The following is a 27927-nucleotide window of genomic DNA, read 5'->3' as shown; positions in this document are numbered from 1 at the left end:
GATTCCTCCTCCGATGAGGTCTCCGGTGTCCACTAAAGGCCTTCCTTTAATAGGTGAAGACCAACCACCTCTTTTACAGCACTTTCTCCTTTTCATGGGTTTAGGAGAGAACCTTTACAAGTCTCACACCTCTCTTGAATGATCTCAAAAATTAGAAAAAGAGGAGGAGAACTCTAACACTTGTTTACAACACTTTTACACCCCAACAACTCAAGATTATCTCAATGCTTTCGTGCTCTTTCATGTAGAAAAGGGTAGGGTTTTTAAAGGCCGCAATGGCTTTAAAAATAGAGCCAAAAATTATCTAATCTCGGATTTTCGGGGTCCTGGTGGTACCACCGCTTGACACCTGACATTGGGCGGTACTATCGCTCAGTCTGGGCAGTACTACCACTCGGTCTAGGCAGTACCACCACCTGACAGAGCTCGGAGACCGAGCTCTGGTGGTACCATCGCTTGACAGGGGCGGTACCACCGCTAGCAGCAATAACTGCCAGCGGTACCACCGCCTAGATTTCTTGGGGCACTGCTTTTCATGTGGTGCCACTGCCGACTAAGAATTTAGGGGCTGAATTGGGTGCTCAATTCGGCCCAATTCAGCCCTGTTAAGGGCCCAATTGGCCCCTAATTAAGTTATGGGATTACCTCCCAATGTTAACTTAATTTACGCTCTAACTACGATAATTAAGGCATGTTTACAGCACTTCTTGTTCGGGTGCGTCAATTGCTCTTCCGACGAGCTTCCGGCGAACATCCGACGAACTCTCGGTAATGCTCCGGCGAACTCCCGACAAGCTCCTGGACTTTACGATGATCTTCTTGGCAAGTTCTAGCATGCTTCTTTGGCAAGCTCCTGGACTTCTCGATTGGTTCCGACAGAACTTCCGACGAACGTCCAGACTTCCAACGAACTCTCGAACTCCCAACGTGATCTCGATCTTGACTCTAGCACAACACTTGCTTTATGTCTTACTACTATCATAGTTAATCCTGCACACTTTTCTCAATATATAGATTAGATTAAATAAATTACAATTGACTTCATCATCAAAATCCGAGATTCAACAGCCCCTATCATGTGGATCACCATTAGAGAGGAGAATAGTTGACCTTCGTCATCCTCTCCCACATATTTGTAAGAATTTAGGAATATACAATCTCCATACGTAATACAACTATCTCACATGTGGTTTTCAATTTCACGAGTTTTTGTGCACCAATCTTCGCACAATGATGAAACCTTTTTTGTGAAAATATGAGATTTTTCTTTTTGTTCGTTCATTGCGCGTATGATATTGCCCATAGATTTTCTTACACCAATGACATGCTAGACAATATAGAATTCATGTTTGCAATCGTTTGTGTCTTGATCAAAGTAGTTTAGTTTTTAATTGAGTTGATTTTCGGTGTAACTATACAAACATGATTAGGGGCCCATTGGGCTTAAATCAGGGCTGAATTGGGGCTATTGGATAGGTAATTTAGTGACTTGAAATTGGGCCAAGTAGTGGCACCGCCAGGCTAAGCGATGGAACCGCTTGTGAGCTAGAAAGTACATAATGTACTTTTCTAAAAAACCCGATGGTGGTACTACCAGAGTCAGTGGTGGTACCGCCTAGATTGGATAGTAGTATCATTGGTACCTCGAAAATCTGAGAATTTAAATTTTTGGCTTCATTTTTGAAGTCATTTGGGACCTATAAATACCCCACTCATTCTTGTTTGGGATAACAAGAAAAAGAGCAAAAAAAGGAAAAGATTTCTTAAGAAAAAAAAGTATGTAATCTTTCAGTCTCTTCCTCCTAGAGTTTAAAAGTTGTTCTAAAGGAGGAGTGAGGTCTCTTTATAACAAGGGATGTAAATATTCTCTCTTGAGCCTGTGAAAAGGAGAAAGAATTATAATAAGGGTAGTTGATCTTCACCCGTTAAAAAGAAAATCGATAATAAAAACTGGTAACCTCGAGTGAAGTCGAGACACCCGAGCCATTATAAATCTAATTTATATTTATGTTTATACTTTTTATTTTGATTACTAACTAATTTAATTGCTCACTCAATTTACTCATATTCCAAGTTAAACGTATTTCTGATACAAGTTTCATCGAACAAAAATTTTAAATTGTATCGAAAGGTATGCATCATAAAACTGATCGATCGTTATTTGATTTCAATAACATATTACAAATTTTATGTTAATAGTACAGTACACTCAAGATCGCGAAGGGTAGCCGCGCGGCCTCGCCCACCTTCATGCCGAGCTCCCCTTCAATGAGGCGCCTCACGGCAACCTCACGTCCAGCAACGTGCTCCTCGTCGACTACGGCATTCTCATGCTGGTCAACCCGGCACAGGCCGCCACCGCCATGCAAGCCCACGGGTCCCCCGAGGTCCTCGCAAGTTGCCCGTGTCTGCCCGGTCTGACATCTACGGCCTCAGCGTCCTCCTCGAGCTCCTCACAGGGAAGTTCCCCTCGCAGAAACTCAACAACGTCAACGACAGTACAAACGTGGTGGATTGGGCCACGAACGCGATGGGAGAGGGGCGGGATGACGAGATCCTGGACCCCACCATCGTGGCCGGTGCAAAATCGTCGGTGGCTGATATGAAGCGACTGGTCCGGGTCAAGGTGGAGTGCACAGAGGCGGATCTCGACCGGTGGCTTGGGCTGAAGGAGGTCGTCGAAAGGATCGAGGTGGCCCGCCGCTGCAGAGACGCAGGGTGAGGTGGCGTCACGAAGCCACGCGGCATACATGCGGGACGGGGCAGGGCAACGGTCGGCAACATCGGGTCAGGAGCATTGACGAGCGATCAACGAGGCGGAGCGACGACAGCAGCTCATTCGCCATATCGTGACCGTGAGATGCCATCGGGTAGCCTTCCATTCATAGTTTCACGCCGAGGTCCTACATAAGAAGGCTCTTCAATCGTTGTATCATCATACGGTGGAAGCTGATCACAAAAAGACCAGGCTCTTTTCTCTCTTTTTCTCTTCTTATCGTTTGTTTGGCAATGATCAAGATTTTGGGTACTGTGACAGTAGCCTCACAAAAATTATTAATCCAATGAAATATAAGCTGAGACAGAGAAAATTAAGCTGAATCAAATACAAACACCTGCAGGTTTAGAAATGCAACTGATCAGATAGAATCGACACTGTTTACAATGTTTAACAAATAATGTTGGAGGAAATAAAAAGAAAAGGTTAATATCTTTGTCAGATTTCCATGTGTTGTCAGTATTTGTTAGAAGGGAAGATACAGATCACACCAGATTGATCTGTATTCTGGTAAGGTGATACCAGATTGATGGAGGACATCAAGCTACCTAAACTAAGAAGAATACTGTACATTCCAGCACCTGTATCATTTCCTATTCAGCAGTCTTAAGGTACCTCATCAGCTATAACATCATGGCTTCATCACCATGTCCATCCTCTTTCTCGAGTATACTGATGAGTCGCTCAATATTTCTTCGGTAAATTGGCATGAAATGATCATTGATCATGGACTGTGAGAGCCTCAACTTACCATAAAGTGACCTTGGGGTCAAGAAGATCCCAGTCTTGTACTCTGGCTCTGGGTTCTCACCATCATGATGGATACCAGAATCTTCTTCGTTTGTCGTCTCCTCTGGAGGGAAGATCACAATGTGCATGATTTTCCCAGGGGGGTAGAACCTCCGCACTTCCTTTGTTTCAGTAAGAATGCCTTCTGATGTGCCCTCAACCTCTTCATGTGCAGCGGCAGCAGCATTCTCCTCTTCCCTTATTTCATTATCAATATCAACTTCTTCGTTCTGCCTTGCCTTGTTCAACTCATTCTCCAGTTGCTGCCACAAATCATACTCGGTCATGCTGTCCTCGTTCCTACATTGACCAGTTGCATCCTCATCATCACTGATATCACCAGTGTTCACCGGGCCATCAGCATGAGAAATTGCATTGGAATGCGAGCAATCTAGGTCCGAAGTCCATCCTACACCTTGAGTTGTAATCTCTGTGGTCTCTACAGTGGTAGTTTCAGTCAATGTTGCAAGAGTCTCGCCATTTTCTTTTGTTATCATTGATGACTCTTCAATGTTCTCTTCTCGTCTTGTAATCGGAAAAGATGCCTTGTTGCGGTAACGGGGCCCAATACATGACCATGACGATATACGAAGAGGTGGTCGACTCAATGCAGCTTGAGCCACACTTTTTGCTCTTGTCATGACAACCTATTAAGAAAAACATTAATCATACAGCAAGAGAAAAGAAAAGAAGAGACTCTTCAGTAAATCCAAACAGCAACGTAACTCTTCAGTAATTTAGTTTCCCTTTGCAATCATATATGTGAAAAACTTCAATACGTGTAATGATTTGTTTCACCAGTAGACCAATTCCTGAAGAATATCTTGTATCATGATGAATGAACTAAAAGAGATGAATGAACTACACCTGTGTCCCATTGGATACAGGACGTAGGATTGCACCAGCACCAGCTACTCTTGCTCTTGCACTAGCAATTGATGGAAGTCTAGACCCTAGAGCAGATGCTGAACGATAAACTGTGCTCAATATCCTTGTCTGTTCAATTTGATTTCGTAAATCATTAAGCCATGCTGATGCTGTCACCTGTGTAAAAGAACATAAGAAGAGCATAATTAGTCATTTGTTGTGGAAAGATGCTTCTCAAATCAAAAGCTTCAAGGCAGCATGTACATGCTTCACAGTATCTTAATTGCTACTACATCATAAAGCACACACCTCTAAACACTAGATCTAAAATGTATAAGTATATATAGAGATTTTGACATTGAAAACGTCACCATTTTTTTTTTCTAATCAAGCTAATCATTTATGGTAAAGTGGTGGATTCCTTTTCTTTGATAACTCTCTCCCATTCATGACCAAAGCCCAGTTTCCTAGTCAAAATATCCATATTAGAATCAAACCATCCAAATTTAAGTCATTAGTTTTAATTAGTGTTGTATTTATCTCTGCAATGCCACATGACTGTTGGCAAAATAATATGTAACAGCACACAAAAAAGAGGAATGCATGATGCAAATGAAAATTATATATTAGTGATGTCCAAACCAACTGATGGATATCCACAGAGGAGAAAAGATGACAGCAGTAGCAATAAACTTTCATGGGAACCAAACTGAAGGCTCAAAAAAACATGTTTTGGATACTCATACATCACTTTGTGCATTCCTGGTATTGCTACTACTATGTATTTTAGTAGCAAGGATAATTTCAAGATAAAATAAAATAAGCACCAAAAACTAGATTGCTGGCACTAAAAATGAGAAGTAATTTCACTTGCCTAGGTATCTGAGATAGGTCATTCTAATACTAATTTGGTTATGTCACCTCCAATTATTAACATGATAGACGACAAAAACTTTCAATCAGTTTGCAGCAAGTTGGAATAGCAGGAAAAATCAGCCTTACACCATGATCTAACTGAGAGGTTCCAGTAATGTTACTGGTGCTAAAATGAGCTTACATGTTAAGTGATCAACAAATATTTATGAAGTGTTGATGTGTATGCAAAGCATGGTTTTAAATAACAATCGGACTAGTGTGATCCAATCACTATCTAGTGGTTCCACCAAGGGCTGGCAATGGACCATATAGCTTGGTACCGGTCAGTATTTGAACTTTTCTATTATTGTTTTTCAATAATATCCAATGGTACCTCAGCGGTCTAAAAGTTATCAAAACCGGTCGGACCTATGTTTAATACCATGTGGCAAAGCATGTTTAAATTGAACTGCTAACTTTCATTTGTAGTAGCACAAAATTCAAGTGGCATGATCAATCATTCTGCTGTGAAATTTTAGTGTAGACTTTACAGCCAAAATCAATCTAAACACAATCAGATTATGCTGTCTTTGAGACCATGGCAACAAAAGAGAAAAAAATATATCACTTAGTATAAACAGATTAAGGATGCCTTTCTCAACCAAATCAAACAGTTTTCTAAATGCATATGAGAAACAAAATATAAAAAATTGGGAACTGCAGAACAAGCACTCAATTAAGCACATAACATGCCATAGAGGAAAAGACAGGCTTTCATTCTTTTTCCAGAAAATTTCAAACTTCATTTCTTTTGCACTGCTCTGCCATGGGACATAACATGAAACTTGACCTACCCGATCAAATAAAGTAGATTGTACATATGCAAGTCATAAGTGTCTAACCTCAGAACGTAGGTCATCTACTGATGCTGCTGAAAAGGAAGGAACCAAATCAGCTCCATTAATAATCGAAGTAATGAAGTGCCTGCCTGATTCTGCTAACTCCCATGTCATACAAGCAGCTGCATTGCAATAGATTTTATTTTATCACTAATGCAGAACAAAATACTATAAACAGTAAATTACAGCTGCACCAATTCAGCACAGCACATTTCTCTGTACATGTATAGATGATAGTGTAACACCAAAAACCCTGGGTATGAATACAAACACCGCCACCGACTAAAAAACTAGTCTAAGAAGTCCATGAGATCATCAAACAAAAAGGTTCAGAAGGATTATGCCAAGAAAAAGATGGACATTGTTTTTTTTATTAAACTAATCAGATTTTGGCTGATAAAACAAAGTCTATTTTCCAAACTATTTTAAGATATACATGTTTTGTATCATAACAAGTCAAATCACACTAAAACTTAACAAACTCTAAATGTAAGAAATACTTGCTGGATAACAACTGCTGTCACCACATGTGAAATTTATTTGTAAGTTGTAATGAGGATTAATGCAACAAAGAATATGTCGTCACAGCATGAAGTTAATATCTTAATCTGTTTTTACTTGTAAATTGTAATCCAATATACACTCAATTAATCTGCGGTAGATACTTAGAAGACTGATGAGACAGGACAATTATCAGAAAGAGTTGTTATCAAGTGGTTCCAAACATTGCAGTCCTATCATAAAACCACATTTGTACCAAATTCTTCAGATTATTGACTTTTAGTTTCTACATTGCTATAACTTAGATGTTTGAGTTACTGACTGCACCAAAAAAAGAAAAAAAAAACTCATTTATTATACTGCCACAAATAAGTCACAAGTTAGAAATTCAAAAACACTGGACTAACAATCAGCAAGAATATTTAACAACTCCAACATTACTAGATTCCACATCTCAGCAGACAACAGATTTTGCATAAAATAATCCAGACATCCAACTTACAGCTCACTAAATTTATGGAGTATGGAACTGATTGGTAATGTCTTCTTAAAGTATATGATTCATGTTTGAACTTTTTCTGGTTCCTATAATTTCTATACAATTCTCTATTTTAATTTCCATCCCAAATACAATACTTGATTATAAAGTTTGACATAACTTCCTTAAGCAAGTTATTTTGTATTTAGAATAAGCGAAGGTATACGTACAGAAACATATGCATAATAGTGCCATGGATTCAATTCTGACAAACTTAACCAAATACTGAAGCACTTGAATAACCTATAAAGTTTGCAAGAAAAGACAGACATCACTGCGTCATGAACTCATAGAGTTAGTGTTGTTGCTAATTATCCATTAAATGCCAAGTGAAAAGAAAAACAAAACAGCTAAGCCAATGTGGCTAATATAATAAATAATTCAAAATGTTAATTGGACAAATTTCTCAGAAGGCACAGACCTGGGGCAAATGTAACACAAATAGCAGTGGCAAACTCCTGTTGCTCCCTTAAAATATAGGTTAAGAGTGCCGCTGTACCTCCACCCAGAGAGTGTCCCACTATCTGAGATCATCAGGGTAGGATATCAAAAAAGCTTTTTCAAAATAACAAGTATGTTCAATAACAATAACCAATTTAAATATTCTGTTAAGTCTCATTTGATTTCCTTTACTTCCAATGGAACCATTCAGATGTTGAAGATGACAGTGATTTAGTGTAATCAAGATCACACACAGGAATGAGAGCCAATAGCCATACGGTAAGAAAACGAAAATTAAGTGCCACATACACTTAAAAGAATTTCCCAATCCAGATGATTGAACCCAAGGACCATAAACAACTGCACTCCAATTTAAAATGTTAACATACCACACACCTTTAGTTTGTAATCTGGATATTCATGCAGTGCTTCCAAAAGACAAGGGGTGGCAAGCTTAGCAATTGACCGAGCAGCTGCAACCATTCCACAGTGTGCATATCCTAAAATTAAATCGCTGATGCCGCCTTCATATAATAAAGTGTGGTGGAATGGAACAACTGCACCAGTTGCAGCTGTTAATGTGTCTCTGATGCTGTGTGTCCCCCTAATCAATAGCAGAATGCTTTTTGTGTTTTTATCTGTTAAAATTGTAAATGCTGGCTTCAAGATCTGCAAAAAAAAAAAATTGAAAGGTTGCTTCACAAACTACAAGTGCAACATCCCCATAAAAGCTCACACAAGTGAGTAGAGATAACTTTCAAATGTCCAACAGGATTATAACTCACGCCTGCTTTAGGTTTTTGAAGTAGGACATCATCTTGGGAATAACCAGTCGCCTCCAAAAATAATGGGAATGGTTTTTTTGAAAAATGCCAGCAAAGATTCAATAAATTCAAAAGATACTTTAGCTCAGCAACAATTTCAGCCCCTTTAAGCGGTACACTTTCTTCACCAGCATATATACTAGCTACATGTAAGTTCCCCTGTAAGGTGAAAGTGATCATAAATGACTTTGCAACGCCAGATCTTAGACCTACATTTGAGACATAAATGATGTACAACAAAGAAAAATAGCATATATTATATGCTGATGATATTAAAAGAAGTTGTATAAAATATAAACTTTTATCATGGACAATTAGCAAAGTATCACAGTCATACCAAACACCATATTATGTTCATTTACCAAAAGCAATAAGCTGGTTTCCACAAGCTAAAGAGACAGTGTCTATAAGGAAACAATAAACAAATTTAAATAGCTGAAATAATTTACAAGTTTAAACAAATTTTTTGATGACCAGTATAAAATAATCAATAATACAATTAAGTGGATTTTAAGGTAGTGTAAATTTTTGGACATACATAAATATCATTAAAATCAATTAACAAATGATAATTGTGTCTCTCTATAAAAGTCGCCTTTATAGAGAACCCAAAATCCCTTCCCCAAACCATGGACCATATCAAGTGCATGGTTTTGGAACCATGTGAGGGTCAGTAAACTGGTTCATGGTTCTTTTACTTTCCTAATAGTAGCTATCTCGATTATAGACCAACCTAACAATACTGTTCAACATTATATAGTTTACAAAACCAATACATTTGTGCTCCAAATCCATTTACAACAAGCTCAAAACCACAGAAGTCAACATCAAATTCAAAGATTTCATATCATTTACCAACAAATTTCACACAATTAAGAAATAAATAAAGACAACCAAAACCCACATATCTTGTGCGATTTAGTAGGCAGCGTAACTGGTTTAACATCTACCGTGGCCCAAGGTTTGTGTCACTGGTTCATGGTAGTTTTGATGTCCAAATTACGGTGGCACATGATCCAGATTGTTGACATTGGAATTCAATGTGATTATTATTCATTTTAATAGTTACTAAATTGTTACATTTCTTGCTGCTATGGACCAAGGTGTTGAAGTGGGTTGTGGAACAAGCATCCACATGACATCTCTTCGTGCTCTCATGTGCTAAAGTGGCCTGGATATTGGTCAAAATGTTGAACAAGAAGGGTACAGACCTACATGACGGACATTGGTCAGCATGCAGAATAAGAAGTGCAAGTTACCTGAAAGGAAAAGTAACATTTTGAAGGTGCCGGTGAGTGGACAAGAACAGAGTCAGAGGCCTAAGTTAACCTGTGAAGAGAAGAGGAGGTTATAGAAAACGAGGAACAAAGAAGGACTTGGGACTCTCGGCTAGTGCTTGATACTTCATCTTTGGACAAAAGTCTCACCATTTGGCGACTCATGCTAGTTATCACAAACCACGTGAAAGTGACATGGCACCCACACTAGGCCGCCCATAACAATGATCATATTCTCATATCCATTCTAAGAAAAGATCAAAACTAAAAAACATCTACTAAAAGCATCATTAAGTACACAGTCTTATCATTTAATATTTTTATTTTGTATTAAACAAGGAACCATTAATAGAAAAAACCAGATATTGTTGATTGACAGTTAAAAGAACTGAAGTTTGACATTTGGGTTAGAACAACTAAGAACAAATGGCTTCTCTCAAAGCAAAGGAATCCTAATTGCTTACAATTCTCAATTTATTAGAGTTCAAAATATAATATTTCTCTCTCCTATTCACCGAATAACATAGAAAGATTTTTCCTTCTAACCTTGTTTCTTCCTTAACACCATGTAACCCTTTGCTATTATCTCTGATTTAAGTTATGATACTGTCCTAGATGCATAGAATAAAAAATCAACAAGGAAATTTCATTAAGACACCACATGTAATGAATCTTTAAGAAACTAATTTTTTTCAATATTCGTAATCTTGATTGATATAGCTCTACACAAACTTAGCAGATAATTTTTCTATGCCATGAGTTTACTTTTGGTGTGATCTATTTAACCATAACTATATATCAGAACTTTATCCTACCTATAGAAGATCAAACGTATAGTCCTCTAATATCATTCAGGTCTAAAACTTGATTATCTAATTATGCCTAAAGGTAGTCAAAACTTCCATCCTACATATTCGATTTGCAAATGGAACAATGTTTTTGTCATACTCCATAAAGGTATCATAAATTACTTAATTTAATTGTTGCAACCTTCACATTCCAGCATTTGGCATGCAATTCATGAGCTTTGTGGCAATAGCATGTCCTTGCTTCAACAATAGCTAAAACTATACAATAATAATAAAACTATAATGTCCCAACTATTTGGGTCGACTACATGAATCTTTGACTAGCATTGAGCTCTATAAAACATTATATTCTTAGTTAAAATAAAAATATTTAAATCTTTTAATTATAATTTTTTTTAAAAAAATCATTTTATGTCTTCTTCTATCTTTTCTCACATCACAAATAATGACCATTTTACATCTAATTATAACATCTATAAGTCTCCTGAGCACATATCTATACCATCTTAAATAATTCTCCCTCTATTAAAGCTGCATCTAATTGTTCACAAATGAAAACATTTCTATTTTCATCTTTACCAGTAACTTCATACATCCATCTCAACATTTACATATCAGCGACACAAACAACAATAATATACATTTTGCTCTAGACCACAATTGTTGCCTGGGTCGTGAAGGAATCTGTATATGAGCCTTACTGAAAAACTGTGTGACTAAACAAGTGCCCACCAGTGTACATAATGGCCTTAGTAACAAGAACCTCATGCTGCCATGGCAGTGATCCAGAAATTCAGACGAAATAACATTCAGAAAGAAGAAGAAGAAAAAAAAAAGCTTGACAATGTTATACCTGCCTCTTCAATAAAAAGTTGATGCCAAAGGCCAGATCCCCAATAGGCCATTTCCCCAATGTCTCGGAGTAGGTGAATCGTAAGGTCTCCGACAAGGTCGATATTGTCTCTAACCATGTTGCAGGGGCCTGCGCAGGCCTCTGCGAGACTCGATTCCTCCCAGAAAGAATAGGTTTGGATGCATCCTGATCGTGTTCGCCTTGGCCATTCTCTTGAAATCGACCGGCGTGTAGTTTCCACTTCAGTGTGTAATACAGAAGCGCAGCGGCGCCAGCAGCAGTCGCCATGGTTGCCGTCGCCATTTTCTTGCAGATCCAAAGCCACTAATTCAGTAACAAAAGAATAAAACAACGTGATCAAAGAAAGGGAAACGTTCACGAAAACTCTAATCTTCACATAAAACCAAAAACAACGAACCTCCAACCATCAAGACGTCACGGAAACCCTAAGAGAACAGAAGGGTACCTGAGATCGGGTTCTTGCCAATCCAATTCCCTGATGTCAGAACATCTAGCAGAGAGAAAAAGACGCAGATAGATGTAGAGGAAGAAACCGAAGGATGCTTCGCGGGGAGGGGATCCCTTGGCTCAAAACGCGATTGCCTTGGATCGCTCTCTGATCGCGTTCGGAGTATCGTCGATGAAATACCACCCCCGACCCCTTTATGTAGCGCCTCTCTCGGGAAGCGTCCGGAGCCGGTTGGGTCCAACCTTTGGACTCGAACTCGGTGGTCAAATCTAATGGTTTGACCGCACGCACAAAATATTCTCGATCCAAATTGGAGATGGACGGCAATGGATTGAATATTGTTCTTTGTTTTATATTCGAGTCTATCTGATTCTGTCGAATCAAAATTCGAAACACTTTAAATGAATTATAAATAGATTTGCTTTCAATTTTACTGAGTAAGTACTTACTACATTGGACAAGAATTATGGTGGATAAAAATAAAACGTTCAGGGTTAGATTAGGGATAAGATGTTTCTTTTATTTTCTTTTTTGTTCTTATAAAGAATGATGGCGGATGAAATAAAGGTTCTGTTATTGAATTTAGGTAGATACGGTTATAGTGGATAGAATAAAATTTATCCGTATCCTATCCAAAATTCGGAAAACGTTTTTGGTCTTGTTTTTCGCTACAATTTTTTTTTTTTTTGGATTTAGGGACTTAATTTTTAACTTTCTAATTGTGTTGTTCCTATCAATTTTTTCTTCTTTCATCCTTTGTTGGTTTGGCCCAAATCTATTTTACCTTTTTTCGTTGAGTTAAGGGAACTTTTTCCACCAATTAAGCTATTACGATCAACTCATCAATTTTCAAACCCATTAATTCCGACCAATTTAAATTTATATTGTGGTATTTATAAAATTTAGATAATGCTTAAATTATATATTTAATTAATCAGCAATAAAATAATTATATAAAATTAAAACTATAGTAAAATATTTATAAAATAATAAAAATAAAAACATTAATTTCATTACAAATACTAAATATAATAATTATTATTATATTTGAAGAAAATCAGAAATTATGAAACAAATCACTAAAATTTAAATATTAAAATGACTACGATGTATGTAACTATTGCTTAAATTATTATTTATTTTCGTAACATTCCATATTAATTTATTATACATTGATCGAAATATTATTATTTTATTATTTGACCAGTCATTATAATAATGATACTATCTTTGATTAATATCTAAATTTTATTTTTTTACTTAAAAATATATAATTAATAGCATTATCCTTATGTTTATTAAAATCATGATCTGAATGCTTATTTTATTCTATTATTTATGAAATATTTACTGTTTCTGTTATTTTATCATGATCATTTTAATTTTTATCAATTTAGGCATTGTTTAAAATATTATTATTATTATTATTATTATTATTATATTACCTAACGTCATTATAATCAGATTTTTATTAATATTTATAATTTTTTGGTTCATTTCATAATTTTACATATTTTATATGAAAAATATACAATTTGTCTTTTATATTTATTTAAAAAATAGTAGGTTTATTTTTATGTCATTTTGTATATTTACTTTTATTTATATTACTTTAAATATAATTTGATTTGATTTATCTTTATCAATATTAATTATAGATTTAAACAGTTTGAATTAATAATTTTAGTTATTTATTAAACCATTCAAAAAGAGGACGCTATGTAAGCAACAAAAAAAAAGGAGGCCTATGCAGGGTTCCACAATATTAGTATGCTGGGCATCTAGAAGCATTCTTCCAGTATAGCAGGATTAAATAGCTTATACATTTAAGCTGCCTGGCACAAAAAATCACAAAGTCGATTATTTGAATCCAAGATGGCTGCAGATTTCAAAATCATATGAGATTTCAGATAATAGGAGAGTGTTTTAGAGGCACACAACCAAATTTAACCGAGAAAAGGAAAAGAAAAGAGATGTCATGAGTGCATAGTGATGTAAGCAAGTGAATATTGATCTTGATAATATCTGAGCATACTTTCTTTAGTACCAAAAGCATTGGATGACACAAGTTAGTTTCCAACCTCTATAATACAAATAAGCAAGCAAGAGTATAATCTTGAAAATATCTGAGCATATTTTCTTCAGTACCAAAACCATTGGATGACAAGTCACTGAATTTGAGTTGATGACTGCTTTCCAGACTCTGATTTCAGCTTGAAGAGACTTTTTTGAAGAAAAAGACAGCTTTGTCTTTCAACCACTTTTTTCCTGACAAATCCCATCCTAATAAATTTGCTTAAAAATCTAACCTTGAATGCAGTAATAGTACATGGTGAGATCAAATCTAACAAAGGCTAGCCTTTCCTTAAATCTGCTGCTTCCTTGCAAGAATCCTACTGAGCCAAGTTTTCCTCTTAAACAGGTGTCCTTATTGGACTAGCAGGTCATCAACTGTTAGCAAATTCCAGCTGACAGAACTAGCAGACAACTAAAGCAAAATGAATCAGTGTAACAATGCATGATTGATTGTTTTGATTAAGAAAGGTTTCCTCTTTTGTTTGGTAACAAGGAACTACAGAAATCTATTATCTGGGAGATCACGTGTCCTAGGACAAGGTCAAAGTGATGCATTGTGATTCTTCTAATAGAAGGGAACTATTTTTATTTCTTATTGTTCTGTGATGGAGAATAAGTCTCTTTGGACAATATTCCTCGAAAACAAATAGGTGAAGGGCAAAACTGCTTTTCTTTAGTTTTCTACAGAATTGAATATTTCATTTGCAAGTAGACAACTTGGAATAAGACTATGTACATTAACCATCCCTAGATCCCGAACCGGTGGGAGACTCACTTACCAGTGCTCCCTAGACAAACTATAAGTCGGGAGTCCAATCTAACATCTGGTATGTAACAGAGAGAATACAAATTGAAAAATGCTTAGCTTACTCTCCTACTCTTCTGATACTCAGCGAGAGGGCAAGAAGTGAAAGAACGTGAAGTTTTCTGGCTACCGCCCCTGATGGCACATCTGTGGCAAAGTCTTCCATGAGTTACAAGAAGACAATTTAGGTCAAACTTCAGGTCATTAGGTATTCTATTATTGAGATGAAGATAAGCCTGCTCCCTGTCAGCTTTCATAGGTACCCAACCAATGTCCCTTGTGATCCGATAGACCTGTGAAACCACCACAGTTATGCAATACTAGGTGATGCCTGGCTGACAAGAATTTGAAATGACTCAAAAGAACTCACATGAGTGTCCACTGGGAAATCATCTCGCTGAAGATGGAACATTAAGACGCATGCTATCTGCCATCAAAAACTTAATCAAAAACATGATTAACAAATCGGGACCTTGAATGAACATATTCAAAATACAAAACTGCCAAATTGCTGGTGAATTTATTCACACTCATAACCTACAGTTATATTGTTTGATAAATAAGTAAATCACCCAACCTTTGATGACATGCAGACCGATGCAATAGGATGCAACAAAAAGCAGTAGAAGCCATGCATGAACAGATAGAATATGCTGATTACTCTTAAGCAAAGACAATGCCCTTATTTCAAAAAAAAAAGTTGCAGTAATCACAAAATGTAGAAGTATCAAATTATAATGTTGCATCCCATTTGCTAGCAATAGCTAGAAGTAAAGATAATGGCCTTATCACAGTTATTTATGCAACATATGAATATAACATATAACAAAGAATCAAGTACTCCTATGTTGAAGGATTGACTTCTAACTTTTGTTTTGATTTAAAAGTTATGGCATGCATTAGAAAAAAAGAAATTGTTACTTATCACTGTAAACAAATTAACAATAACTGTAAAGACATTGATTTGAGAAATTTCTGCTAATGTTCTAATAAACTTTTGCAAGGGACCACTGGATTGAAAATATAAATCAGACCCGAACTAAGAGAATGCCATAATTTAGCTGCTTCATTACAGTTACTTGTCACTTATCAGCTCCTAGATACAATTGAAGTTAAAAATTCAAGTTTGACCTTGCAAAAGTAATCCAAAAGAGTCTCTCACCTGCATGCAAAATTAACTCAAAGCCAGAAATGTCTCCCGGTGACACATGAAACCAAAATTTGTCAGTTAAAGACATTGAAATCCCCAGATTCCCAAATTTTCTGTGTTTTTTGATAAATAGGTGAGAACTATCGAATGCATTTAAATTACAATTTCGAGTAACTGTCAGCTGAAAAATCCATTCATGTCTGAAAATCTAGGTTATGTTTCATTGAACAAGTTCACCAGTTTCCAACTGTACCATTCTAGGGAAACCTAGCAAAAAAAGTTTATTAAATGATTTTTCCAATTTTCACATCTTTCCAGTCATTAAGATTTTCTTGTAGATCCAACCCTAGGGTTTGCTTGGAGGATGATGATCCATTCATCATTGGCGGGAAGACTTGTAATTTGAGGTGGTTATGCAAGGATGCTCAAGGGTCACATTAGTGATTAATCATGCTCCACTTCCAAATAACTGTAGGAACTTTCCTGCACATATGCTGAGACTTCTTGGAACAAAATTTCCGGCGCATATTAGTGATTAACCATTTGATTTTAAAATATAGGAACAAAACTAAATCTCGAAGAAAAATTCTACTATAGAAAAGCAGTTGAGATCAAGATGACTCATCAAAGACGGCTGCCTACATAAAGGAGAAAAAGAAATTTTGGGTACATAACATCTTGACATCATTTTGGATATCATTTTATTCTGATATGTGCCCAAGTACTTCTACAATGCCAAAGAGTCCAAAAGAAAGAATTATAAGCTTTTCCAACATGTGACGGCAATAAAGAAGGCAACAATGTTACAATTAATCTTCAAGGGGGAGAAATGTCCTTTTTAAGCTTTCTCAAAGAAAAGAAAGGAAACTACACAGGATGGAGCAAGCTAAAATAACTAGAACATCATTAAATCCAAATCATTGTTTTTAAAATCCTCCGACAGACAGTATAAGCTCGAGAAGGAAAAGAAGAAGAATGGGCAAAATAAAGTTACCGTTTTTGGTCCTATTCCCTTAAACATTGATAGCTCAGTCTTGACCTCGTCAACAGACAGGTGGCGCAAGTATTCCAAGCAAATCTGCCCTCTCTTGTCCTTCAATGCTCTCAGAATGCTCTTTATCCTCGCTGCCTTGGTCGCAGCCAAGCCTCCACATCTGATGGCATCCTCTACGAGCTTCGATTCCGCAGCAAGAACCTTTCCATCGAGAATATAACAATGACGAAATATTAGCTACCTCCCATTGGAAGACAGAGAAAAAGAATACAGTCTTTGATGCACGGAAATAGCTTACGTGTTCCCAAGTGGGGAAGGCGGATTTGAGGGACTCGAAAGCCCTTCTCGAGTTCGATTCGGTGGTGTTCTGCGACAATAGAGTGCTCACAAGTCCATCAAGAACTGTTTCCCCGGCGACTCCATCGACGGCCGTCTCCGCACCCAGTGGACTAGTGGTGGATCTCCGGTACTTGGCGAACTCCTCCGGGAAGCCGTGGTGGGCGAGGAGGGCGTCGCGGACGTCCCGGCATTGCTCCGGGGTGGGGAATGGGAGGTCCGGGTAGTGCTCGGAGGAAGGCTTAAGGGTTTCGAGGGATCGGATCGGCGAGAGAGCGCGCTTCCGCTTAGGGTTTTTAGGCATTTTGCTTTCAACAACTGCCTGCGGTGGGTAGCAAATAGTGCTCCGACTATGGGTCGAGGAGGAGGAGGAGGAGGAGGAGGTAGGGTGGCAGCGCTTGTGGGAGGGGCACGCCGGCCGCGTAGCCGAAGATCATCGACCCGAAACCAACGATGTAGTTATTGAGCCCAGAAAGCCTAGGGGCTGAATATAACCTCCTCCAATCGCGACTTAGGTGGTACTCAAGCAAAAAAGACGAATATTTCGTCCCTCGATTCGTGGCTCGATTGTTATTCAACCAAAAATAGTGTGGCAAGACTCATCAATCTTTTGCATGTATGTTGTAGTTCTTTTTTTTTATAATAATTTTTAAATCATGACAAAGTTAAATAATAAAGATAAAAAATTAAGTTATGAATGTCAAAAGATCATATATTATTTTTTGACAAGTTTCTTCTAAAAAATATGATGGCAAACAATTTTGATTCAAAAAAAAGACTCAAGTTATAATTCCAAAGAATACACAAGAAAAAAAATGATTCATTTAGTAAAAAAATTATTAATTCATGTATTTTAATAAATATTTTTTAAATCAACATCACTTCAATGTAAACATTTATTTTCAAACAGAAATCATAGGAGTACAAACAGAAGATTTTGATTAAAAAAAAATCTCAAATAATTCCAAGAAATCAAGATCGTAGTTTTGAATAAAACTCATTCAAAATCAAATCATCAAATCATTTTCAAGAGATTCATAAAAAAAATATAGATAGATTCATTAATCTCTCCCCGTTTTTGAAAACTCGATAAGGTAGGGATTGAAAAATTTTAAAGAAAAATATATATTTTTTTTATTTCATACAAGCATGCTTTTATCATTTATGTTAAATCAAAACATGTATAATGTTTAAAATCAAAAAAGTAACTTTCATTACGGCAAATATCGATAAGTCATGAATTACAAGAATCATCATGCATAATTTTAAACTATAAACTCATTAAGCATGATATTAAACCTCTTAACATTTTCATTAAAACATCAAGCATGGCTTTATTGAATATAAAGCATCTTTAAATAAGCGATTTGGTTTATCATTTTGATTCCAATGATAATACATTTTCCTTTTTATGTATTTCATTTTATGTAACTGATTTTGTATAAGTATGCTCAAGTTTTTCGTATAAAAACCATACATCATAGTTTAAAATCGAAAGAGTAAATCTCATCATAGAAATCCTCAAGATCAATAGACCATAAATTATCATGTATAAATTCAAAATCTCATGCATAAAATCATCAAGCATTGTATCAAAACTTTTAATATTTTCTTGTTACATCATCAAGCAAAATTTTATTAAGTATTTTTAATCAAAATCATTTTATTTATTGTAGTAATGCATTTTCCTTCTTTGCATCAGTGATTCAATCATATCATGAGATATACAAATCATAAATACAAAGAAATTAGATCATGAAAGATATATATCAAAATAGTATCATGTAATTCCAAAACATAAGATTTCAAATCATTATGCATCATTAAATATACAAAATAATCATTTTTAATTAAAATAATTAAAGGAATCTAACTCGTCATACTTAGTGCTAGGAGTTAGTATGCAATTGTCATGCTTAATTTTTTTTTTTTTTCAAAAATACTATAGAGATAAGCATGATCCCAAAACTTTTAACATTTTCATTACATCATTAAACATGTAATTTAAAAAAAATTATATATAATTTTTCTAAACTAAATTAAAAATAACTCATGAAAAGCATCAAGTAATTTTAAAATAAACTAAGGGGACTTTGATTACCTTATTGTCAAAAGACGTTAAGGCGTAGTTCGCCACCTCACTTTTGTTGGTTTGCTTATCATCTTTGGATGAGCTTGATTTGTCCCAAAGTGCTTCATTCTTCTTGCGGTCATAGTAAGTAGTTACATTCTTTTAAGTTTATTTTTGTTCTTTGATTCTTATTTTAAGAACTTTTTAAGTTTTATTATGAGAAGTTCAAGTTCATCATCACTTTGCTTTCGCTCGAGTGGTCTTCTTTTATTCTAAGTGTCAAATCCTTCCTGTTCTTTGGAAGGTTGTTCTAATGTTCATTATGTGCATCATGTGCCTTGTACGTCATTTCATAGGTTATTAATGACCCGATAAGTTCTTTGAGAGGGAAAGTATTTAAATTCTTGGCCTCTTGAATGACCATTACTTTAGGATCCCAATTTTTACAAAGAGATCATAAAACTTTATTAACAAGTTTATGATTTGAAAAATATTTACCAAGAGCTTTTAAACTATTCACGACATCCATAAATGGGTGTACATGTCATTCAAAATAGTTCAAAATCATACATCAAAATATTTATCTTAGAATATTTTACTCTACTAGTACATTTGTGTGTGATTTCGAGAGTATGCTAAATATCATAAGTAGTTTCGTAAGTAGAAACCAAATTGAATTCATTTTGTCTAATGCACAAAATAGAGCATTCATAGCTCTAGCATTTAAAGAAAAAAATCTTATTATCCAAATCATTTCATTCATTCATTGGTTTAGAAGATTTTTGAAAGTCATTTTCAATAATACTCCATAAATTTAAATCCAAAGAAAGTAAAAAAACTCTCATTCTAGTTTTTCAATATGTGTAGTCCGTCCCATTGAACATGGGAGGACGAATGATATAAAAGCCCTCTTGAAAGCTGAAAAGAGTCATTTCTCTTGAGTTTTAAACCAAATGAGAAATAACATGGCTCTGATACCAACTGTTAGGAACGAGTCGACAGTAAGAGAGGGTGAATTAGTGCAGTGGATAAAAATTATTGGTTCAAAAAAACTTTGTTTTGATTAAACCCGATTCCGACAAAGATATTAACTTGAAAGCATGCAGAAGAGTGTAATGAGAAGGTAAAGCAAGTAAGGTAATTTGCAAGGAAGATAAACTGCAAAACAAAAATGCAAACCGAGTTTTATAGTGGTTCGGTCGTTGTGACCTATATCCACTAATGATCTTCCTTCAATGGACGAAGATCAACTACCCTTACAACTCAATTATCCTTTTAACAAGTTCAAGAGAGAACCTTTACAGCCCCCCTTCGCTCATCTCTTAAGTAAGACTAACACTTTAGAATTTGAGGAGTTCATACAAAATCACAACAGAATTTTTCTTCTTTTTTTGCTCTCAATTGTATGTATATTAACTAGGGATGAGAGGGATATTTATAGGCCTCAAGTAGATTCAAACTTAGAGCCTAAAAAGTTCTCATCCCGGGTTTCCCGAGTCCTAGCGGTACCACCACCTGTAGTATTGACACTAGGTAGTACCACCGCTTGAAAGACTATGTTTAGGTGGTACCACTGCCCAAACTGGTGGTACCACCGCTTGACACTGACACTAGGTGGTACCACCACCCAGTCTAGTGGTACCATCGTCTAACTCGGAGACTGTGCCATGATAGATCCACCTGTTTCGTCACTATTTGAGTCTTTCGCTTGGCCCAACATAATCCATACATGGGCCCAACTGGCCCCTAATTGGATTGGCTCAATTCCAATCCCAATTATATGCTAACTACGAATTCTAAGCATATAATAAGCAAATCTGGTCTAGTTAGTCTTGGTTTCTTTCGACGAGCTTCTAGCGATCTTCCGGCGAACTTCTGACGATCTCTCGACAATGTTCCAACGGACTCCCCGCAATCTCCTAGACTTCATGACAAACTTCTTGGCGTGTTCCGACAAGCTTGTTCGACAAGTTCCTAGACTTCTCGGACAATTCCGGTAGCACTTCCGACGAATGTCCGAACTTTCGACGAACTCTCAAACTCCCAATGAAATCTCGTGCTTGACTCCAGGACTTTATTTTGCTTTATACCTTGATCACTATCATAGTTAATCCTGCATAAATAAAACCTACTTTGATTTAGACAATTATTACAAAGCTTGAATCATGTTGTCCGGCATGTCATTGGTTCATCGAGCTACGTCCGATTCTTCAGTGCATCGCCCTCTCTTGCGGCCTATTGCTCAATCAGCCTGTTGACCTCCATAACTTTGATTTCCTTGATATAATTTTTGCTCTTCTTAGCTCGATGCCCGAACCCATGGCTCGAAGCCTTCTGCCGATATGTCAACCGGTCCTCCAGCTCGACATCCAATCTTCTAACATGTTCCACTGCGGCCCAACATGATTCTTCCTGCTTTAATTGTCTCTCCCTGATCGAAGCTTCCTGCATCACTTAAAATGCAAATCAAATCATAAACAATATCAATTGGTTTCATCATCATAATCCGAGATTTAATAAATGAGTGATAGAAAGACCCCCTTGAAAGCCAAAAATAGTCATTTCTCTTGGATGTTAAACCAAATGAGAAAAATGTGGCTCTAATACCAACTGTTAGGACCAAGTCGACACTAAGAGGAGGGGTGAATTAGTACTTTCATAAAAACCTCAATGATTAAGAAAACTTCCAATTCGATGAAATCATATCAGAAAGATACTTGACTTAGAAGCATGTTCGTAAGGTAGTGAAAGTAATATGCAAATAAATCAATTTGTAATATAAATTAAAATGATGAAAGAAATACAAATCAAGTTTTATAGTAGTTCAGTCGTCGTGACCTACATCCACTTTTGATTCCTCTTCACTCAAGGCCACTAGCTTCCACTACCAATTTTCCGTTAATGGACGAAGATCAACTACCCTTTTACACTCTTTCTCCTTTTCATAGGTTTAGGAGACAACCCTTACAAGCCTCACACCTCTCTTGAATGATCTCAAAATTAGAAAAGGAGGATATTTAGCAATTTTACAACCTAGAATAACAACCCTTTTTGCTCTAATTCATGCCTCTTCATGTAGGAATAGCTGGGGTATTTATAAACCTCAAATGGATTTAAAATTAGAGCCAAAAAAGGTCTCATCTCAAGTTTCCTAGGTCTTGGAGGTACCACCGTCTATACTAGGCGGTACTACCGCTTGCAGTACTAATACTAGGTAGTACCATCGCCCAGACTAGTGGTACTATCGCCTAGTCTGGTGGTACCACCACCTGACACATTCTCAAAGACTGTGTCTCAGAGACTGGGCCTCTAGTAGTGCCACTACCTGGACCGATGGTGCCACCGCCTGACCCAACTTTTGGGTCACTGAATGACCCTTTCTCTTGGCCCAAAATAACCCCAACATTGGCCCAATTTGTTGAATCTCGGATTTTGATGATGAAGTCAATTGTCATTTGTTATCTAATCTATATGTTGAGATAAGTGTGCAGGATTAACTATGATGAAAGTGAGACATACAGCAGGAGTTGTGCCGGAGTCAAGACAATGATCATGTTGGGAGTTCGAGAGTTCGACGGAAGTTCGGACAGTCGTCGGAGGTTCTGCGGGAACAAATCCGAGAAGTTCATAAACTTGCCAAAGAAGCTCGTTGGAACTCACCAAGTGAATCGTCGCAAGTCCAGGAGTTTGCCGGAAGTCCGCAGGAGCATCACCGAGGGTTCATCGGATGATCGACGGAAGTTCGCCGGAAGCTCGCCGGAAGAAGCAATTGACGCACCGGAGCAAGTTGCAGTAAATGTCTTAGGAAAAATCATAGTTAGCACATTGATTAAGTTGGAAATGGGAGGTGATCCCATTAACTTAATCTTGGAGCAATTGGGCCCCTGAAAAACCTAAATGTGGCCGAATGGATTAACCCATTCGGACCCTGATTTCTGCCAGGCGGTTGAACCGCCCAAGGCAGGAGGTTGCACCGCTTGGGCTCAGTCTCCGAGCGAGACTGGGAGGTGCAACCGCTCCAGCCAGGTGGTGGCACCGCTTGGGGCTCAGTCTCCGAGCGAGACTGGGCGGTGCAACCTCCCCTGACAGGAGGTGGCACCGCCTGAGCTCGGTCTTCGAGCTCTGCCAAGCGATGCAACCGCCTTAGTCAGGAGGTGCAACCGCCTGAGCTCGGTCTTCGAGCTCTGGCAGGAGGTGCAACCGCCCCTGACAGGAGGTAGCACCGCCCAGAGGCTCAGAGCGGGGTTAACTCTCTAACAGATTAAAACCTAAGAGAGATGGCATACGCCGGAAACCAAGAGGGCTATTCTATTACACGTCCACCCATGTTCAGTGGGACGGACTACACCTATTGGAAGACCCGAATGAGGATCTTTCTTATTTATATGGATTTTGAACTTTGGAATCTTGTCGAAAACGGATTTTCGAAGCCTTCTCTTCCGGTGATCGATTGGAATGAATTGGAGAAGAAGACTTTCGCTCTTAATGCAAAGGCTATGAATGCCTTATTTTGTGCACTTGATAAAAACGAGTTTAACCGTGTTTTGACTTGTGAAACCGCATTTGATATTTGGCACACACTCGAAGTGACTCACGAAGGCACAAGTAGAGTGAAAGAGTCAAAAATCAATCTTCTGTTACATTCTTTCGAACTTTTCCGGATGAAACCGAGTGAAACCATTGGCGACATGTTTACCCGTTTCACGGATGTCGTCAACGGTCTAAAAGGACTCGGAAAAAGTTTTTTGGATTTTGAGCTCGTAAATAAGATTGTAAGATCCCTTCCTAAGAGTTGGGATCCTAAAGTCACTGCTATTCAAGAGGCAAAAGATCTAAGCAACTTCCCTCTTGAAGAACTAATCGGGTCATTAATGACCTACGAGATGACTTGCAAAGCTCATGAAGAGCAAGAAGACATCCTTCCAAAGAACAGGAAGGATATGGCACTTAAAACTTCAGAACGCCACTTGAGAGAAAACTCAAGTGATGAGGACTGTGATGATGACTTGGCACTTCTAACAAGAAAATTTTAAAAACTCATTAAAAGAAACAAGTTTAAGAATGACGCAAAAAATAAACTTGAACCCAAGAAGGACCAAGTTATTTACTATGAATGCAAAAAGCCGGGACACTATAAGAGTGATTGTCCCCAAGCCAAAAAGAGAACATCAAAGAAGAAGGCACTCAAAGCAACATGGGATGACTCGAGCGCGTCCGAAGAAGAGGAGTCCAACACCGAGCAAGTTGCTCACTACGCCTTAATGGCCATCGGAGAGGAGGTAACAAATTTAATAGATACAGATTTATCATTTGATTAAACTTGTTTCTTTTAATGAATTTTTTTAAATTTTCTTGTTAGAAGTGCCAAGTCATCATCATAGTCCTCATCACTTGAGTTTTCTCTCAAGTGGCGTTCTGAAGTTTTAAGTGTCATATCCTTCCTGTTCTTTGGAAGGATGTCTTCTTGCTCTTCATGAGCTTTACAAGTCATTTCGTAAGTCATTAATGACCCGATTAGTTCTTCAAGAGAGAAGTTGCTTAGATCTTTCGCCTCTTAAATAGCAGTGACTTTAGGATCCCAACTCTTAGGAAGGGATCTTAGAATCTTATTTACGAGCTCAAAATCTGAAAAACTTTTTCCGAGTCCTTTTAGACCGTTGACGACATCCGTGAAACGGGTAAACATGTCGCCAATGGTTTCACTCGGTTTCATCTGGAAAAGTTCAAAAGAATGTAACAGAAGATTGATTTTTGACTCTTTCACTCTACTTGTACCTTCGTGAGTCACTTCGAGTGTGTGCCAAATATCAAATGCGGTTTCACAAGTTGAAACACGGTTAAACTCGTTTTTATCAAGTGCACAAAATAAGGCATTCATAGCCTTTGCATTAAGAACAAAAGCCTTCTCCAATTCATTCTAATCGATCATCGGAAGAGAAGACTTCAAAAATCCATTTTCGACAAGATTCCAAAGTTCAAAATCCATAGAAATAAGAAAGATCCTCATTCGGGTCTTCCAATAGGTGTAGTCCGTCCCACTGAACATGGGTAGACGTGTAATAGAATGGCCCTCTTGGTTTCCGACGCATGCCATCTCTCTTGGGTTTTAATCCGTTAGAGAGTTAACCCTGCTCTAATACCAATTATTAGGATCAAGAGCACTAAGAGGGGGGGGGGGGTGAATTAGTGCAGCGGAAAACCTTCTGCGATTAAAATCGAAAACTGCTTTCGTTCAATAGAAGTGATTTTGGTAAGAAAGTCGATTCGTAAATCACTTCAACTTTTGACTAGGAGAGATGCAGCAAAGATATGAACGCAGTTTGCAGTTATGATGGAAATCAGAATATAAGCGCAAATTGAAATAGGACGTTCGTACGATAAAAGCGATTTCGGTATAAAAGCTTATTCGTAAACCACTTTAACTTGAGATAAGGTGAGATGCAGTTAAAGCAAAGATATAAAGTTAGTTTGCAGTTATAATGGAAATCAGAACGTAAGCGCAAACTGAAATACGAAGTTCGTACGATAAAACTGATTTGCGTCTTAAACCTCGATTCGGAAAGCACTGAACTTTGAAACACGTTCGTAAAAACACAGAAGGCAGTAAGCTATTGAGGAGGTTTGCAGTAAAGATAAGATGCTCAAAGTAAATGCAAACCGAGATTTAGAGTGGTTCGGTCAATCTTGACCTACTCCACTTTTGGCTTCCTCCACCAACGAGGTCACCGACGTCAAATAGAGGCCTTCCTTCAATAGGCGAAGGCCAACCACCCATTTACAGTTTCACTCCTTTTGACGGGCTTAGGAGACAACCCTTACATAATTTTCTCTCCTCTCTTTACAACTCAGAACTTGGAAGAACAGAAGGAGAAGAACTTTTGGCCTTTACAACAATTTTGAGCTCTAAGAATCACAGAAAAGTATCAAGATTTCGGTGTAAGTTCAGTGTTGTTTCAGTGCTGAATGGGTGGGGTATTTATAGGCCCCAACCCAGTTCAAATTTGGAGCTCAAAATTGTCAATTCCCGGAATTCCAAGATCAGGCGGTTGCACCTCCTGACTGGAGCGGTTGCACCGCCTGGTAGAGCTCGAAGACTGAGCCTCTGGGCGGTGCTACCTCCTGTCAGGGGCAGTTGCACCTCCTGACAGAGCTCGAAGACCGAGCTCAGGCGGTTGCACCGCCTGGCAGAGCTCGAAGACCGAGCTCAGGCGGTTGCACCGCCTGGCAGAGCTCGAAGACCGAGCTCAAGCGGTGCCACCTCCTGTCAGGGGAGGTTGCACCACCCAGTCTCGCTCGGAGACTGAGCCCCAGGCGGTGCCACCGCCTGGCTGGAGCGGTTGCACCTCCTAGTCTCGCTCGGAGACTGAGCCCAGGCGGTGCAACCTCCTGCCTTGGGCGGTTCAACCACCTGGCAGAAATCAGGGTCCGAATGGGTTGATCCATTCGGCCCAATTTGAGTTTTTCAGGGGCCCAATTGCCCCAAGATTAAGTTAATGGGATCACCTCCCATTTCCAACTTAATCAATGTGCTAACTACAATTTTTCCTAAGACATTTACTGCAACTTGCTCCGGTGCGTCAATCGCTTCTTCCGACGAGCTTCCGGCGAACTTCCGTCGATCATCCGATGAACCCTCGGTGATGCTCCTGCGGACTTCCGGCAAACTCTTGGACTTGCGACGATTTACTTAGCGAGTTCCGACGAGCTTCTTTGGCAAGATTATGGACTTCTCGGATTTGTTCCCGCAGAACCTCCGACGACTGTCCGAACTTCCGTCGAACTCTCGAACTCCCAACGTGATCATTGTCTTAACTCCGGCACAACTCCTACTGCATGTCTCACTTTCATCGTAGTTAATCCTGCACACTTATCTCAACACATAGATTAGATAACAAATGATAATTGACTTCATCATCAAAATCCGAGATTCAACATTATCTTCATTTTCCTTCCTATAACCAAAGCCCCCATACACCCCTTGATATTCATCATATATTTTTCCTATATGACCATTCAAGTCTCCTTCAATTATAAGTTTTTTTATTATGAGCATTTATTGAATCATATCATCTAAACTTTCCAAAAATTCTCTTTTGGTTTAATCATCTATTTCAACTTGAGGGGTATAACAACTAATAATATTCAAAATATCTTATCTTTTATAAATTTTAAATTATAATTATATCTCTAAATCTTTGTACATCTACAATATTGTTAAGATCGGACAATTCCCACGTCATTTCTATATTTAATTTTTTCAGAATACCAAATTTTAAATCCAGAACTATTAATTTTTCTAGATTTTTTTTCTACCCGCTTAGCCTCTTGTAAGTAAATAATATTTATTTTTATTTTGATCATAGTATCTACCAATTCTAATCTATTCTTTAAGAATATTATTATATTTTAAGTTATTAACTTAACCCTCTCCTTAGACTAACTTCTTTACTCCCATTAATCTGAAATAATAAGAGAACTCTTGCTTACTGGGCACTATATTCAAGCGCCAATGTGATGGGCAGCTTCTGAATAACCTCTAGCCCACCGTTTGCAGGACACCTAGATAGTGAAGATATCTCGTATCGTTTTCGGGTGAC

General features: G+C 37.7%; 2 protein-coding genes across 4 annotated transcripts; both read right to left on the bottom strand.

The window, feature by feature from the left end:
- Positions 1-3102: 3102 nt before the first annotated feature.
- LOC135585916 (uncharacterized) lies at positions 3103-12063 on the bottom strand. 3 transcript variants are annotated; one of them, XM_065094921.1, is made up of 8 exons: positions 11896-12063; positions 11430-11753; positions 8452-8649; positions 8063-8335; positions 7647-7749; positions 6190-6308; positions 4433-4609; positions 3103-4212 (listed from the first exon to the last, which is right to left on the bottom strand). In XM_065094921.1, the coding sequence occupies exons 2-8, from the start codon at positions 11730-11732 to the stop codon at positions 3400-3402; spliced, it is 1986 nt and encodes a 661-aa protein (XP_064950993.1). In that variant the 5' UTR covers positions 11733-11753; positions 11896-12063; the 3' UTR covers positions 3103-3399. The 3 variants fall into 3 exon arrangements, with proteins under 3 accessions (XP_064950993.1, XP_064950992.1, XP_064950994.1); XM_065094920.1 differs by having other exon boundaries at positions 11430-11735; XM_065094922.1 differs by lacking the exon at positions 11896-12063 and having other exon boundaries at positions 11434-11567.
- A 1977-nt stretch (positions 12064-14040) lies between these two features.
- Positions 14041-17737, bottom strand: LOC135605159 (putative DNA glycosylase At3g47830). The gene is made up of 4 exons (XM_065094919.1): positions 17222-17737; positions 16924-17124; positions 15150-15206; positions 14041-15072 (listed from the first exon to the last, which is right to left on the bottom strand). The coding sequence occupies exons 1-4, from the start codon at positions 17561-17563 to the stop codon at positions 14836-14838; spliced, it is 837 nt and encodes a 278-aa protein (XP_064950991.1). The 5' UTR covers positions 17564-17737; the 3' UTR covers positions 14041-14835.
- Between the last annotated feature and the right edge of the window lie 10190 nt (positions 17738-27927).

The sequence above is a fragment of the Musa acuminata genome, chromosome BXJ2-2 (assembly GCF_036884655.1).
Source record: "Musa acuminata AAA Group cultivar baxijiao chromosome BXJ2-2, Cavendish_Baxijiao_AAA, whole genome shotgun sequence".
Taxonomy (NCBI): Eukaryota; Viridiplantae; Streptophyta; class Magnoliopsida; order Zingiberales; family Musaceae; genus Musa; species Musa acuminata.
Note: the sequence above shows the minus strand (reverse complement) of the source record. Positions and strands in the feature narration are given on the sequence as shown.